The sequence below is a fragment of the Podarcis erhardii genome (genome assembly GCF_964252035.2).
Source record: "Podarcis erhardii genome assembly, chromosome: 6".
In the NCBI taxonomy this organism is placed as follows: Eukaryota; Metazoa; Chordata; class Lepidosauria; order Squamata; family Lacertidae; genus Podarcis; species Podarcis erhardii.
In genome coordinates, this window is record NC_138510.1 from 59425371 (window position 1) to 59440971 (window position 15601).

The window sequence follows — 15601 nt, forward strand, 5'->3', positions numbered from 1 at the left end:
TTGGTCAATGTGACCTATAATTAATATAATAAAGGGAAAATTTGTGGAGGGGAAGTTAGATCGACCTTAAAAAAAAAGAAATTAATGATTATAAGAGAATTGGATAAGTTGAATATAGATAAACAAAAAGAATTTAATTTTTAAAAACAATATGAATATCTTTAAGAGGTTAGGTAAGAACTTGCTGAATTAATTTTGGAACTGGGATGTAAGAGGAGGGGGTGGGGGGAAGTCAATGAAAGTGGGTAAATAAAATTAGGGTATGTAATTGTATTTGTGTGTTTGTGTGTTTTTGTCTTTGTGTGTGTGTTTGTTGTTATAAAATGTAAAAACCCAATAAAAATTATTTAAAAAAAAAAACAAATTTCTCCTCCATTCCTAGCCGTGTGTTTTGCATTACCCCCTCCCCCCCCCAAAAAAATATTGTGGAATGCAGGTAACAATGCATTTTGCAAAGCCTTGTTCTATTGGAAAAGGAGGCCATTCCAGGGAGGTTATCTCTCCTGAGTTGGTGAGAACCATCCTGGCTTATTAGATTGTATCTTAACTTGTAAGGGCACTGGAAACTTGCAGAGACAGCTTTCAAATAATTCCAGGACAAAAGCCAAAACATGGTGCTTTCTCCCAAAATGGTTTCTCTTCCAAGCAGGCCAGCCTAAGGTACATAGCGTTCAGTGCATTTAAAAATCAAATATATGTTACATAATTTTGGATTACTCCAAGAAAAGTCTCTGTTTACTACATTACCTCATTTGACAGAAGAACCTTTCCCAGCCCTCTGAAATGCAGTTCCCTCATGACATTTGGAAACTTTCCATCTTTGGTATGATGCTATTTGTTTTTCACTTTAAAAAGAAAAGAAAAGTCTGTCTATTTCCCTTGTAGTATTTTTCTTTCACCCTCCTCCTCCTGCTTTAACACAAGGAATTCTGTGACATTGATCAAGTTTTATGGCACATTTGCATTAAAATCAAAATCAGGCTTGTCTTGAATGACTCTCTTCTGTGATCTTCAGATGCTGAAAAGAAAAGAGGGAAGAAGAAGAAAAGATTCCGGATTTAACTCCTAACCCCATGGCTCAGGGGTTGTTCTATGTGCTCCACTGATCTAGGGAAAGCAACATGTAGTTTCTTCCTGAAATCCAATTACAGCACATCCAGTTAGATCTGGCAGTACTGAAGGAAAGCAAAGTGGAGGGGGAGGCTGCTTCCTGCTAGGACAGAGATGCAACTCAAACAAATTTCTAAGTGGAATCCTAAACATAGTTGCAAGGAAGTAACACCCAGTGAACTCAATGGAGCTTAGGACGGGATTCACTTAATAAAAACCATCAGCAGAAGCACTGCTCAGGGACTTCCACTTGCAAAACAGGGCTTTACCCACTCTACATGTCCCATGTCCACCCCCAACAATTGAATATGGGGGCTCAGGAGAACCCAAAGTGCAATGCATGGGGTAGGAGAGGGGGAATCGTTCCACGGCCGTCATTCCACAACATTGAATCCCACCGTTAGTTCTGAGTAAACAAACATGTTTTGGATCGAACTGGAAGTATAGCCCTATTCACTCATTTAGGAATTGGGAAAATCAGCTCATGGGGGACCATGTGCTAACTCCCCCACCCCATCCCTCTTGTAAGCTGAAGGGTGGCTGCACAGAGCGAGCAATGTAGAACCCTGTGAAATTAGTCTGGTAGTTTGCTGAAGTGGATGTTGTGATCCTATTGATCCTGTTTATGATGACACCATCTTTTATTGTAACATTGCCTTGAGAAAATATTTGATTTTGAAAGGCAACAGACAGAATGATTAAATAATCTGTAAGAGAGAGAGAAGTGTTTCTGTGCTTGCTTGCATTCATCTCTAGTCACCATTGCTCCTTCCTTTCTTCCTCTCCCTTTATCTTGTCTTGGTTCAAATTTAAACTCATTGGATCACGGACATCTTGGGAGAACTCACAGCCCCACAGAAAGCAAGAAAGAGTTGAGTTGAAATGCAGTTCAGAAAACAAACACATTGTTCCATAATTTCTATGGGATGACGTAGAAATTAAGTAACACTGACAAATACAAAAATGGTTTTGGAGTAAAATGCACACCGGTGGGTGATATTATTAAAAGCAACCACTGTGCTCCATTAGCTTTCAGTGTTAGCAGCATGAGTCTTGCAGCTGATGAAGAAACATCTAGAAACACAATGTTCAGTTTCATAACACCCTTAATTAAACTTATTCTTGCTTTCTCTTCTGGGTACATATGTTTTTGCTTACTAATTATAATGATATACTGTCAAAATAACATAAATATTTAGACTGCCTTGGTGTACTAGAAACCTATATGCTGCTTCATGGTAATATGAGCTCAACCAGTCTGAGGCTTTCCAGGTTGTTCATTGCATCAATTTAATGCTTTCTTAACTTCCAGACGCACAACATTTTTATCAGGTCTTCCATTACAACCACTGTGTGGTCACTGTGAGATTGACAACATGGGACAAATGTGGATTTGACTGCAAAATCCACCTAACAGCAGTTGGGATTAGCAGCTGAGATCCCAATATTGAAAATCACTCCCCACCTTTTTACAAATCCCAAATCTTCTTTATGCTTCTGTTAATTTTTGCTTAATCCGATACCCCTACACAGGAAGAAACACAGCACACAACAAAACCCAAACTACAAATCTCATGTTATAAACTATCTCCAACGCCAATCTGAGAACTCTCCACAACCATGTTTTAAACTGTGCTGTGTGACTAATCTTGTTCTCCCATACTTCTATTGTTTCTTGTTAAAAGAATAAATTGGATTGATCTTGATCTCTGATAAAATATAAAGTGGTTTGAAGAGAAAATGTACAGCTTATCGATATGTTTGTGTGTCACTGAAAAGATGCCTTCAGCATATATTTCTATAGATTTCTTTTTTCAAGAATTAAAGTTCTTTACCATTGTTCCAAAGGTCCTAGCAGCAGGAACAACCACTTTGTGTTACTTTCATAATGCCTCCTTTCATTTTCAGCAAGTGGACACAGAAAAGAATCCCAGAGATATTTAAACATGTGCTTCTGGGCTGATACGAAATCAGTCCATTTGACCTTGCATGACTTGCCCTCACTGGAAGTAGCTTTCCAGGGTCATGGGCAGAGGTGTGTCCTAGAACCTGCTCACCTGACCCTTAATACTGATAAAACTAGTGGCTGAACTTCTGACCTGCAGGCATAACATGTGCTCTGTCACTGAGCTGTTTCTGCTCTTTAGTGAAACTTGTGATTATGTGGTTGTGCAAGCATAGGGTCAGGAACTGCCTGGGCAACATTGCAGTGTGTGAGGCAGAGGCTGCCCTTCCCTGTTGACCTATGCACCCTGTACTACACTGCCATGGGAGTTTTGCATCCACCCTCCATATGGCAATATCTTCTCCAGGGCTGCACATATCGACTGCTAGCTTGCAGAAGGGCCATAGCCCAGTGGCAGAGTGCATGTTCTACATGCAAAAGATCCAAGCTCCATGAGTGACTTGCAGGGCTGTGCAGGTGGACCTGCATTGCCCTCCTGACTTTTCACTGTTGTACCTCACTGCTGTTTGCTGAGATGGAGAGGGGGAGACAGCAGGGAGCTCAGCATGGTGTGGGTGCAGCGCTGGGAGTGTCAGATTGTTTGCACCTCAGACCCCGCATCAGGCTGAGCACCCCACTGAATTGCCTCTCCCAGTAACCAGCAGCGACACATAGCGTTGTAAAGTCCAGAGAGCAACACAGCCCCACCCACACAGCTCTGTCAGATGCCACTGCCAGGTTCTTCACATATGGCTGGGAAAGACTTTTGCCTATGGCGCTTCAACTGACTTCAACTTCCATCCAGCCCTGCCAGCTTGGCCAGTGGTCAGGGTTGGTGGAAGGTTTGTTCCGCAACTAATTGTAGTTGTATGAGCTCTGGAGGGCAACAGGTTCCCCATACCTGCCTGTCCTACCTGCACACAGGCAGGCAAATCCATCGTGCTCATTAGGAATAATGGCGAAATAGTCACTCTGAAGTCCTATTGGCACTAGGCCCCAAAAGCAGAAATAAGGATCATAGAGGTGAATCTTGGGAAAATGCGATTTTTAAGATCCCTTTTTGTCCTGATTTAAATGTCAGATGTTTTAAGACCTTGAAATAAAAAGACCCTGTCTGCAAGAGGAAGGGAACCTTTGAATCTAACCATATACATTTTAAGTTTCATTGTTGTGTAACAAAAAACCTACGTTCATAAGCTTAAGATGGAGATAGCTGGCAACAGAAGGTTTGTGAATCTTCTCTGATCTGTATTTCTATGGCAGGGAAGAGCAGTTGAGGATGAATTAACAGAAGCATTTTCCATGATCTGAAAATTAACAAGGCTGGTTTAGCTAGGCTCAAACATTCTTTTCTGTTATTATTTTTTCTTCCAGATGCTACAGTCCAAGGAAATTATTTATGAGAGGGAAAGGATTTGGGGAACAGCTAAGAAAGTGAGTTGTAATTGAGAAGCTTGAAGAAATGGAATGTGCCTCATTAACAAATGAAAAATGACAGCTACCTGTAGTTAGCCATTGTTTTTCTGTTGCCTCCTATTGTGTGTTGGATTCGAGGCTGGCTGTTTTGTCTCAGTTATAGTTTTACCAAAACGATGGTGCAAACAAGAACTAAGGGGATGTTCCAAACCAAAGATCTGCCAGGATGAACATGTTAGGATGTGATGAATCTCTGGCACAGTCCCTCATCCCAGCTCAGATGGATCCTAGCTCCATTCTGCTCCATCACACAACCTAGAAACCCAGCAGAACTTAATGCTGGCCAAAAAGGGTGGTGTAAGTTAAACTCTGTTTTAAAGGTTTGTTCCCCCTCTGACAAGCTCAGGCTGGCTCAGCAAGCAGTAGTCTCACTCCTGGATGGTATTTGGATCTGGCATACTTTATATTGTCTTAATTTAAAGTGGCATAAATTATGCTGGCTTCCCATAGTGAGGATTGCTCTCTTAGTTGTGATAATGGGGTATTTGGATTAAGCTTCCTCCTATTCCTAAGAGGCCATGAGATTCAATCCATCTTCAGCATTCCCACCTTCAAGAGGTCTATGATTGCCTGTTAAAAGTGTATAATTACAATAGTATCTCTTTACCTTGCTTTGTTCCTAAACCTGTTACTGAGAATTAATAACAGTGCTCTTATTAACCTTTAACGTATTTCCTTTGTGCTTAGCAATCTACCAAAATAGTATCCTCCTTTTGTTTCTGTTTACTTCCTTTAGAATTCTGGTATGGAACTCCTAGGGAATTTTAGGTCCATTGCCTACGCTGAACCGTCAAAAGATATTAAAAGTCTTCTAGCATTTCCTCTTCTCCCATGGAGTTATATCTATTACCTAGGACGTGACGGTCTCACTTGCAACAGTAAACAATTTGTTTAACTTCTTCACAATAACGACATCATCTGTCATTAGTTTCTATCTCTGTTTCCAAGCAGACCTGCTGACTCCTTGTCAGTTCCTTCATAGGTATTTAAAGAACATCTTAATGTTCATCTTGATTTCCTTTGCTATTTGTGCTCTATAACTATGGTCGTCATTCTCACTCCCAACTGCCTTCTACTTTATTTAACTACATAGTTTATCTTCAAGGTTACAGCTGAAGAGGGTAATCAGCAAGGCCCATTCTGTGGGAAGAGTACAGACAGATGCATCTTCAAAGGCAATCATTCTGAAGATGGTGACAAACTAAAATCTGTCCCCTGGTTTCAGTAACTTTGCTTCACCTTGGGCCCAACCTCAAAATATTGCAAAATGCGTTTTTATACCTTAAGCCCCTATCTATTGCATAACTGCCGCCATTTTTGCACTGTGTGAATAACTTTCTGCTTTTGTCTGTTCTAAACCTGCTGCCAATCAGATTCGATTTTAGGAGAGGCAACATCATTTTCACATTTCTAACACTATCCATCGTATTATTAGCTTCTGTATGCACTTCTCTCCTTTGTAATTCTTTCCTCAAGTAGTCCTACCTCTTAAATATATCCTCCTCACAGGAAAGATGTTTGAGTGCTTTACATCTTAGCCTCCCTTTTATATATCTACAGCTCAGCAATATCTTTTCAGCAAGGTGGGGATAAGAACCACACTTGGTATTCCACAAGTGATATACCAGTGGTTAACAGAACGACGTTTTGATACCTGCTGCTTTACTTTCAGTTCCTTTCTTTACCTTCCTGTTTTCTAAATTGAATTTTCCCCTTTTCCCAACACTAAAGTTTTCAGTGAGTGTTCATTGTGAGCCCTCAATCTGTTGCAGCCAGTTTAGTGTCTATGTGGGAGAGATAATGCGTTTGTGATTCCACCTCTTGCTATGCTTGTTTTCTATTGAATTTTTTTTATTGAATGGAACATTAAAGCTAGCATCTCCCTTCTGCAATTTGAAGCAATACAGGCCCTAGTGACAGTCCAAAAGTAATTGGAAGAAAATATCTAGCTCAATCCAGTAGCTTTTCTTATGACAGTATTGCAATCTCTGAGCAATGGCACATTTTGAAACATATTTTAAAATGTATTTTGGAGGTACATTGGTACCCATAACTGTCTCCCCTCCCATGTTTTTAATTGTGTGTGATTTCCCCACACTCATCCAGTTTGTATACATGGAAAAGTGTTTGGGGAGAAAAAGGGTGCTCTTTAATTTCTAGGGTAACACTACTGCATGCCAACCTCACATTTTGACTGTTTGCATTAATGACTATAAGAAATCAAAATGATTAAAGGTCTTAGCCTTAATAGAACTGTTTGTTTTTGTAATCTTACTTGTTTCAAATCTCGATCAGACCAGATAGTCATTTCACTTTACTGTTATAATATTGCTTTGGCACAAATCTGGTGCAAGTATTAATACAAAATCAAGCTTCCTGTAGGGCAGTTGTTGGAAATGATCTTGAAACCAAAACCAAAATAATGTCAGTTTTCACTTCTATAGGTTCAATGTAACATATACATATCTGGCAGGCTGATGGAGGAGACCACCCCTTGCGCGTATCTGTGTGCCAGGAAACCGGAAACCATGAGTTTGAATCTTGATTTTTATATAGAAGTTTTCTTGGATGCCTCCTAGCTTTTGACTCTTGCATTCTTAATGCCTGTTTGTGGTTGAGAGACTGGATTTGCAGACATTTGCAACAGTCTCCAGATGAGTAACAGAACAATAAACAAGGCACCAACTTCTAGTGTTATTTGGAGCACCTGTAATGGATGGGGCAGCAGGGGGCTCAGCCTTCCTTTCTTCTTTTGCTTAAGCATTCCAGGGTTGATTAGTGTCCTTTCCTTTAATGAAATCATCTACCATTATTCTCTGGTTTGGAGCTAACAACAGCAATTACATTAGTGCCTTATAGCCTGAGTGTTGAACAATGATCACGAAAGGTATACAATGATGTATTATTCTGCTCCAGCTTGCAGAGACAACAGTGATCCACCTCCTTGCTGAGGATTTCCTAATGATTTCTACTCCAAATGCAACAGGAACATAGCAAGTTAATTTTCTTTTGCTAGTTTAAAATAATGTATTGCTAAACATTGGACTAAAAATGGGAGGACTAACCAGCTAACCAAGTTTTAATCAGTATCAACCAATGTGTATAATGATGGATCTAGAAGGTGCTGAAAAGGCAAGGGACACTCCAATTTCAGGCATGCTTGGGGGACGCAGACTATCTGGCCCCATTTCAATCCAGCTTTGGGATCAAGTTCAGCAACAAAACTGCCTCACTCACCCTGGTTGACCTTTGTTAGGAGAGTGACAGAGGAAGAACAACCTTTTCGTTTCTCCTTAACCTCTCAACGTTTGATACCTGTGATCACTGTGTCCTCCCAGGGTGTTTTTGAGGGTTGGGAGTTGGGTTTCACCATGGTTCCACTCCCACCTCCAAGGCCAATTTCAAGAGTAGCAATGGGAGACTACTGTTCAGCATCATGTGAGCTATCTTGTGGGGTTCCCTGGGGGTAATCTTGTCCTCTGTGCTTTTTAACGTTTAAATGAAGCATGTCACCAGGGATTTGGTGTGCGGTGTTATCATTATAGTGATGACACCCAACCCTCTCTCTCCATTCCATCTCAAGTCTGGGAAGTAGGGAGAAGTCCAGTTTTGGATGGCATTGCACACCTTTGGAAGAAACAGGTATGTAGCTTAGGAGCTACTCCTTGATCCATCTATATCAATTGAGCCCCAGGTGGCCTCTGTGACCAGCTTTGGTTAGTTCATCAATTATGCCCTTTGCTAGATAGGGATATCTTGAGCATAGCAATCCATGTTCTGATAATGTTCAGATTGGACTACATGAGAGCTACCTTTGAAGACAATCTGGAAGCTGCAACTAGAGCAGAATGAAGCCATGAGGCTGCTTGTGGGTACCTCTGCCAGACACATACTATGCACTCTTGGAAGTTCTCAAATTTGCTACTGAACCCTATTTAAGATGTTAACACTGGCATATGAAGTGCTCAGTGACTTGGGCCTCCAATGTTTGAAGAAGCAGCTCCTTCCACATTGACTTGTCTGGGAGTTGATCATTAGGAGAGCTCCTATTGTGTTGGACCCCCCCCCCCCCATTCTGCGGTTTGAGTGGTGCATGAGGTCTTCTCTGTGGTTATGGAGGTGCATCTAGCACAATCGATGTATGTTTTTCAATGATTGCTCAAGATGTGCCTCTTTGCTTGTTCCTGCACTGCATTTCTGCTATTTTGTCATTGTGACTTTATTTTATGATTTTAATGTCGTTTGAATTGTGATAGTTTTGTAACCCACCCTGCAACCATGTGGATACTATAAAAGTTGAGCTCTTCTCTTATGGAGTCTTCTGCACAAACCTTGCATGGTGCTGATTCAGGACCCTAAACCGTGCTTTATATAAATGACTTTTATTTTGTTCTGTGTATATTGCAATGTTTTTTGTTGCTATGGCCAACGGCTGAGGCAAATAAAGTTTCATTCATTCATTCAACCTTGCATGGTGCTGTCCAGTGTACCACTAAAGAATTGGCTCACCTGCCTCCATGCTGTTGAGGTCAATGCTCAAAACAGAACATCATTTGGGCTATATGTTAACAGCTTTGTAAAATATTCAACAGGTACTACTGAGCTGTATTCTACATAACCTCTCATCACCATTGGTATGTAGATATGCACAGAACACTAAACCCTTTTTGTGTAAACATTTCCAAGGAAATATCAGTCTTGGTATAATCTTCCATTTCATTTAGGCTCCAAGGAATAGTCAAAATGGAGAATATGGGTGCACAGCATTATTAATTTGTGCCTGAAACATTTATTTATAAAGCACATTTATACAGCATTTTTTTTGTGTTTTTTTCTTTTGCAAATACAAACTTTAATTTTGTACTCTACAAAAAGTCTTGCATATTCCTCTTTTTACAAAAAAAGAAACATTACAAAAATACAGACAATTTAATATGGTTTTTATACAATTGTCTTTAGTTGTTACTTTCATTAAAATATTGCTACCACAGAACTACAATATTTTAGTCGACTATAAAAAATTAAGTCAATGCTTTTTGTTTTAAGCAGCAACATGTAAATAACACAGGTCAAAACACAGTTTATGATCATAGTGGATATATCTAAAATTGTTTCAGAAATAATATTTTACATAGTTAATTTTTAATGTTTTATACATTATTTATATAATATTTATATATATTTATATATATTTATATTTATAAAAAAAATCATAGCTTGCTAGAATTGAAATGATAGGACGGAGTTTGCATGGCAAAGATGTGCAAAGGTCAGTCTGCCCTGGTTAGCATCAGCAGTTCAGTCCTTTTAAGGTTTTTAAGAACTGTCTTTTGGAATTGCAATTGAAAGCCTAGAAGCGGGTCTCTTCCGGTTTACTTTCTTCGCATGCCCTTGGTGTTGCTGAGAGCAGCATTTAGCCTAGTCTGTAATGAATAGTCGAAAATGATCCCTTTTCAAGCCATGGGAATTACAAAAGGGATTTGACTGAACATAAGGCTAAGACGGTCCCGCCCAGCAGTCCGCCCGATAGCTGGAGGAGTTGCCTTCTGAGTCTCAACCCCAGAGCCAATAGTGCTAACATAGATCAACAAGGCTGACCACAAACAAGGTATCCGTATGTTCAGAAAATACTTCTGTTATTTGAGTCAATGGTAAAAGGGGATTTTTTTTTAATTAAAAAACTAGGCCACCAAGCATAATACTATGCAGGCTGGACAATTCATACAGTACTGTTGACATTAGATATTAGAGGCATGGGTCCCATATTTCTTGTGTTGTCCCTTATTTGCACCTCCAACCTGCTCTCCAAAGTATTAGTGATGAGAATAATCGTGAACATGGAGAATGTCATACAGAAAGTGAGGGATAAAAATGGTAAAGGTACCCCTGCCCATACGGGCCAGTCTTGCCAGACTCTAGGGTTGTGCGCTCATCTCACTCTATAGGCCGGGAGCCAGCGCTGTCCGCAGACACTTCCGGGTCACGTAGCCAGCGTGACAAGCTGCATCTGGCGAGCCAGCGCAGCACACGGAACGCCATTTACCTTCCCGCTAGGAAGGGATACAACCAGGGATACTGGTGAAGCAGGCTGGGTTGCATTTAGAAAGTGGATTCTACACCTAACTGGAAATAGAAAAATACTGTCTTGCAGAATTGTGTAGTGGAAATAGGCACTTTTCTAACATTTTACTGGGTATACATCTCCAAAACCAAAAGTAAGTTCCGAATTGGAATGGAGATAAAGAAAACCAATAAAATAAGAGGTTACACTTAGAAAGTGATCACAAATCATGAATCAGTGCTTATTTTTCATAGATAGTGCTATAATCTAGTTGGCAAGGATTTTTCTCTCCCCTCTCTCACTTAATAGGAATTGAAAACTGTCATGGCAAATAAAAGAAGCAGAAGCAGAGATGGCCAGTTTCCTAGAAATCATTTAGTGTTCATTAAGCTATGAACAATTCAGCATTCACTACAACATGAACACTCAGCCAATTGCACATTTAGGATTCCTGCATCGTGTTTTGATTTATTTCGTAATTGTTGCCTTTGACTTACTTGAACAACACCCATTTTATGCAAATGTTGTGAGTGTAAAAAAGGCCACAGAGTCAGACCTCATTGGTCAGGCAAGAGTCTCTCCCTACATTCTACTGTCTGATGAGATTGAGAGCAGCAGGTAGTTGCTGTCAGCAGTCATTTTGCAAAAACAAAACAAAAACAAAAAAAATATATTTGTCAAATGTCTACACCATGTTGTGATGATTGTTCCGATCAAGGATATCCACAGGTGAAAGTAACTCCTTCCGGATTGGAGGTGGGGGCAGAGAAATCTTTGTTTTCTCCTTGAAGAGGTCTGAGACATAGAACACCTGTAAATAAAATGAATATATGCATTCAATATAAATATTCAGATTTTTATACCTGTTCTGGTTTATGTAAAGGAAATCTAACTCCTCCATTAATAAGCATAACAGTTCTGAAGTTAACACTATCCTGCTATAATGAGAACCAGACTGAAGGTCTTCTAGACTGGTCCATAAAAAAGCAAACAATTATTTCACAGGAGTCAAGCACTGCTAGATACCTAGCAGGGACAAAGGCCCAAGGCACAACTTTGCATAAATGTCTAGTGCCCCTGAGCGGGGATCTCACTGGTATGGAAAATGCCTTTCTCTGCCTTTCCTTTTCCACTGGATCTCACCCAGCACCCATTGGTTTCTTTCACTATTTTAATTCAAATACATTCACTGTGTGTTTGGAAGGGAGATGTACTGAGGGGATGGGGATTTTTTTTAATACAGAAGTCTTTAAAAATGTTATTTACAGTTAAAAAACAACAACCCGGCACACAATCAAGAAGCTGTCAACATCCATACCAAGAGTTCACACGGCTTCGCTTCCTCTGGTGATTTAAATGGACTAAAATTAAACTTCCCTTTGGAGTCAATTCTCCGTAATTCTTAGTCAGTCAGGGTAGCTTGATATTTCCTTGCCTTCCCACCCACCCGCATCCCCTTCCCTACTGCCCTTTCCTCACAGCTAGAAAATTAAAAGCTTAGTCAGGATGACTGTCCTGTCATTTTAAAGAAATAGTGTCAAGGAAGAGATATTCCCAACCACCTTTCCCTGAAATAATCAATGACGTATCCGCTCTTACGGATGTGAAAAGTCTCCCGCTTGACAATTCAGAGAGGCAGCCACACAATAGGAAAGCCCTGGGAGGAAACTTTGACATCCTCCTTCAGCCAAAATCATATCAGGTCCAGCATGACTGATGTACTTTCTCCCTTGCAAAATTTAACTCTGAAGCCAGAAAGGAAAAGGGTCAGACAGAATGCAGGCTCTGCTGACAGGAGAATAAGGCTCATCTCTGCTATTCAATGCTAGAGGCTTGGTACAAACAAATCCCAGCTATTAAACACATATAATATTTATATACAACAACAATCACACAAGCTGCTACAGACTTGTTCACTGGCTGAATGACAATTGGTTTACTACTAATTTTCAAATTTCTTGAGCATTGTGGTGACTGGGCCCGGTGTCAAGAAGTGACAGCCAGTCAGTGGATACAGTGAGACGTGGGCTCACTCATCCCTACCCCCAAAATATCCTGTTTTCTGCAGGCTACTGCCAGTGTAAATCCATTGGTAATACTTTGAGTGAGTGGAACATACCAGACAAATGATGCCAGTGTCATTTGGTAGGCAGACTGGAGCTTCGGACTGCCATCTAAATACTGTATATGTTGACGGGAGTCAATGGAAAGCCCAAGGCAATTCATTCCCACCTTACCTGCAGTTACACAGGGGGTGCAGAATGGGATTCCAATTAACCCAAGAGCTACTCACGACTCAAAGAAGAGCAGCACACCTCCCCAGAACATAGACTGCACATTTTAAAAAGCAGAACATGTGGCTACATCACTCTAGACCCATAGCTGACTTTACAGGTAGGAAGTTTGTGATGGAATAGTTTGTGCAAAATGTTCCCTTGGTGCAAGGTGCTCCATTAACAACTACCTCTCCATCCTGCCTACCAGGAATCCCCCCAAAACAAGGTACAGACAGGATAATGGGGTTAAAGAAAGCAGCTGATCCATGAAATATGCCCATCTATTGACAAATGTAATTCCAGGAAAATCCATCACTCTGCTCTGCAGTTGAAGTAACCAATGTGTGAGAGGCTCTTATTCCACTGGCAAATGTGTCCAGCAAGAACATTATTGTTCATATGTTATGACCAAAAGCATTGCTTTTATACTGCTTTGAAGCTCTAGCAGGGTTAGAGAAGTTGTGCTCCTAATTCAACTTCCCAAGACTTCCATTAGTTAGGCTACTAGGCTTTTCAGAGTGAGAAATCACAAAGCATTTGATTGTTTAAAGAGACTGCTTGTTTTACTGGATGCAGATGTTTGCATTCAGGCTTCCAATTGTCTTGCTATGTTCCCAGATCAGTTAGTTTGACATCTAAATATTAGCATTGAAGCAAACAGTTATTTCTCTGAGGAAACAGAACTCCACTCAGGAAAAAAATAGATGGTTGGCTGCAACCAAAGAAAAATAAATAGTAGTACCAACCTCTTTCCCTGGCTTATTTAAATTTTATGTTCTCTTCGAAGGCAACACTAGGGTTCCTGAACCAAAACTACAGTTCCTTTTTCTGATTGCCAGCATATTAAGTCTCCTGTTTCAAATGAAGCTATATTAGAGATGGATAGGCATTCTAGACTTTCTTTTGGTTCTGGAGAAAAAGGTTTCTTACCCATTATAACACTAGCCCTTCATAATGAGAGGAAAAGGAGCTGTGAACTCCGGACAGCAAATGCTTCTCTGACTGTCCTACTCAAATCAATGAGATTTAAATTAGTCAAGACCACTTCTGACTACTTGCTTTTGTTGGACGGTGTGCAGTACTTGTGGTTCATGCTTGTATTCTATCACTACTTCAAGAAACTTGTGATGGAGAATTGTAAGCGTCCCTTTGATTTTTGGGGGGAATAGGCATACTTGGTGTTCTCTGTGTGTCTTCTAGATTTTGGAAGTATTTAAATCTTCATTTAATTTGAACACAACTGCTAAATGTCTGTACCCATTCATCCATTTCTGTAGTATGGCAGAAGCAAGAGTTGGAAGGCGATTTTGATGCCATGCCTCTCATGTACCCACTTCCTAAGACTGGATTCAATCATGACGATATCCACATTCTATACCGAGAGCTCCATGACAAATCAATTTGTGGCAGGAGTGAGTAGCGGTTGCACGGTGGAAGTGGCAGATGGAGGATTAGGTTCAATCTGGCCTGTATTTTCTAACTGGATAAGTTATGGATGGAGTGTCATCTTGGCTTTCTTAGCCTTTGCTCTGCAGTTCATGGCGTGTGTGGCTTTAAATCAGATATTTGGGTAGTGGCGTTAATTCCCATTTAAACTGTATTTCACTTTTAGCAAGGTTTGAGGTTATAAAAACACTTTGAGAAATCATGAAACATGATCTCCTAAGGTTAGAACAGTGTGTTAAACCTTCCTAATGCTTCAGCTGCTTAACACAAAAAGAGAGAGGGGTAAATGCACAGAGTGTTTTTGCTTGGATTTATGCCACTTCCTGTGGAAGGTGCTCTCCACCCATAAAGAAAACTAAACTGCAGACGACAGGGAATGTGCTATATGATGTTGTAAGCTGGTAGCTCACCATTTCAACTGATCGATGCCCTTCTTAAAATCATTATACTAGAAAAGGCTTCACTTGGACCCAGAACATTTTAAGCAAACAGCTTAACATGAGATTAGGTGAATAGGAGAAGGAAATGGCCCCTAAGATTTGCATCTTCCCACAATTTGCCACAACACAATTATAGCCACCACAAAAGCAGTTCATAAAAGACATTTTGATTTCAGCCATTCTGATTGCATCTGAATTCCAAACAAAACAAGATCTTGTATGGTCTTGGATGAAACAAGTACTGCAACCGCCTTAGAGGCTAGCCTCAGCTACCGGCACCTATTGCCAATAATCAGAAGAACTAAACTGCAAGAACTCCAGGTCAAAGGACAGGGCATAAATTTTAAATAAATTCAGAAAAGTATATAAAGCACAGTGAAAAAGGTGAGGCTAAGGCTTTTCTAAATCTAAGTCTCATAAGCAACACTCAACTTGCTTATGAACATTTAGGCCATTCCTTAGGAGCTGGAAATTATGGGACGAAGTAGGGGAGCAGTAGTCACCCCTCTCTTCATTTCCTTTTCTACAGCCATGTCTTTTTTCCCCACCCCCCATGGCTGCACAAGGGCCAGACTAAAAGTGACCAATACCCTCTGCACATCCTGATGAAGGACTGAAGCATACAAAAGGGCAGCAGCCACGGAGGGAAGGGGTTAAAAAGGAAGTGATGTACATGTGTGTGGTGTTTCTCAGGCAGCTGCTTCCTCCGTGGCCTTTATCTCGTCACAGGAAAGTCAGCCTATAGCAGCCGAACTCTCACCCCTCCTCTGGCCCAGTAAAACATGCCATCTGTTTACAGGTCAGGAAAACGGGGTCAGATTTGTAACTTGTCATTGGACAGGAAATG

The 15601-nt window shown here is 40.5% G+C and overlaps 1 protein-coding gene across 1 annotated transcript in view; it reads right to left on the reverse strand.

The window, feature by feature from the left end:
- Positions 1–10598: 10598 nt before the first annotated feature.
- PLPP3 (phospholipid phosphatase 3) overlaps positions 10599–15601 on the reverse strand; it is a 63644-nt gene continuing 58641 nt past the window's right edge. Inside the window, exon 6 of the mRNA XM_081868327.1 lies at positions 10599–11403. Coding sequence (XP_081724453.1) covers positions 11278–11403 — 126 coding nt within the window. The 3' untranslated portion in view covers positions 10599–11277. The remainder of the gene's footprint in view (positions 11404–15601) is intronic.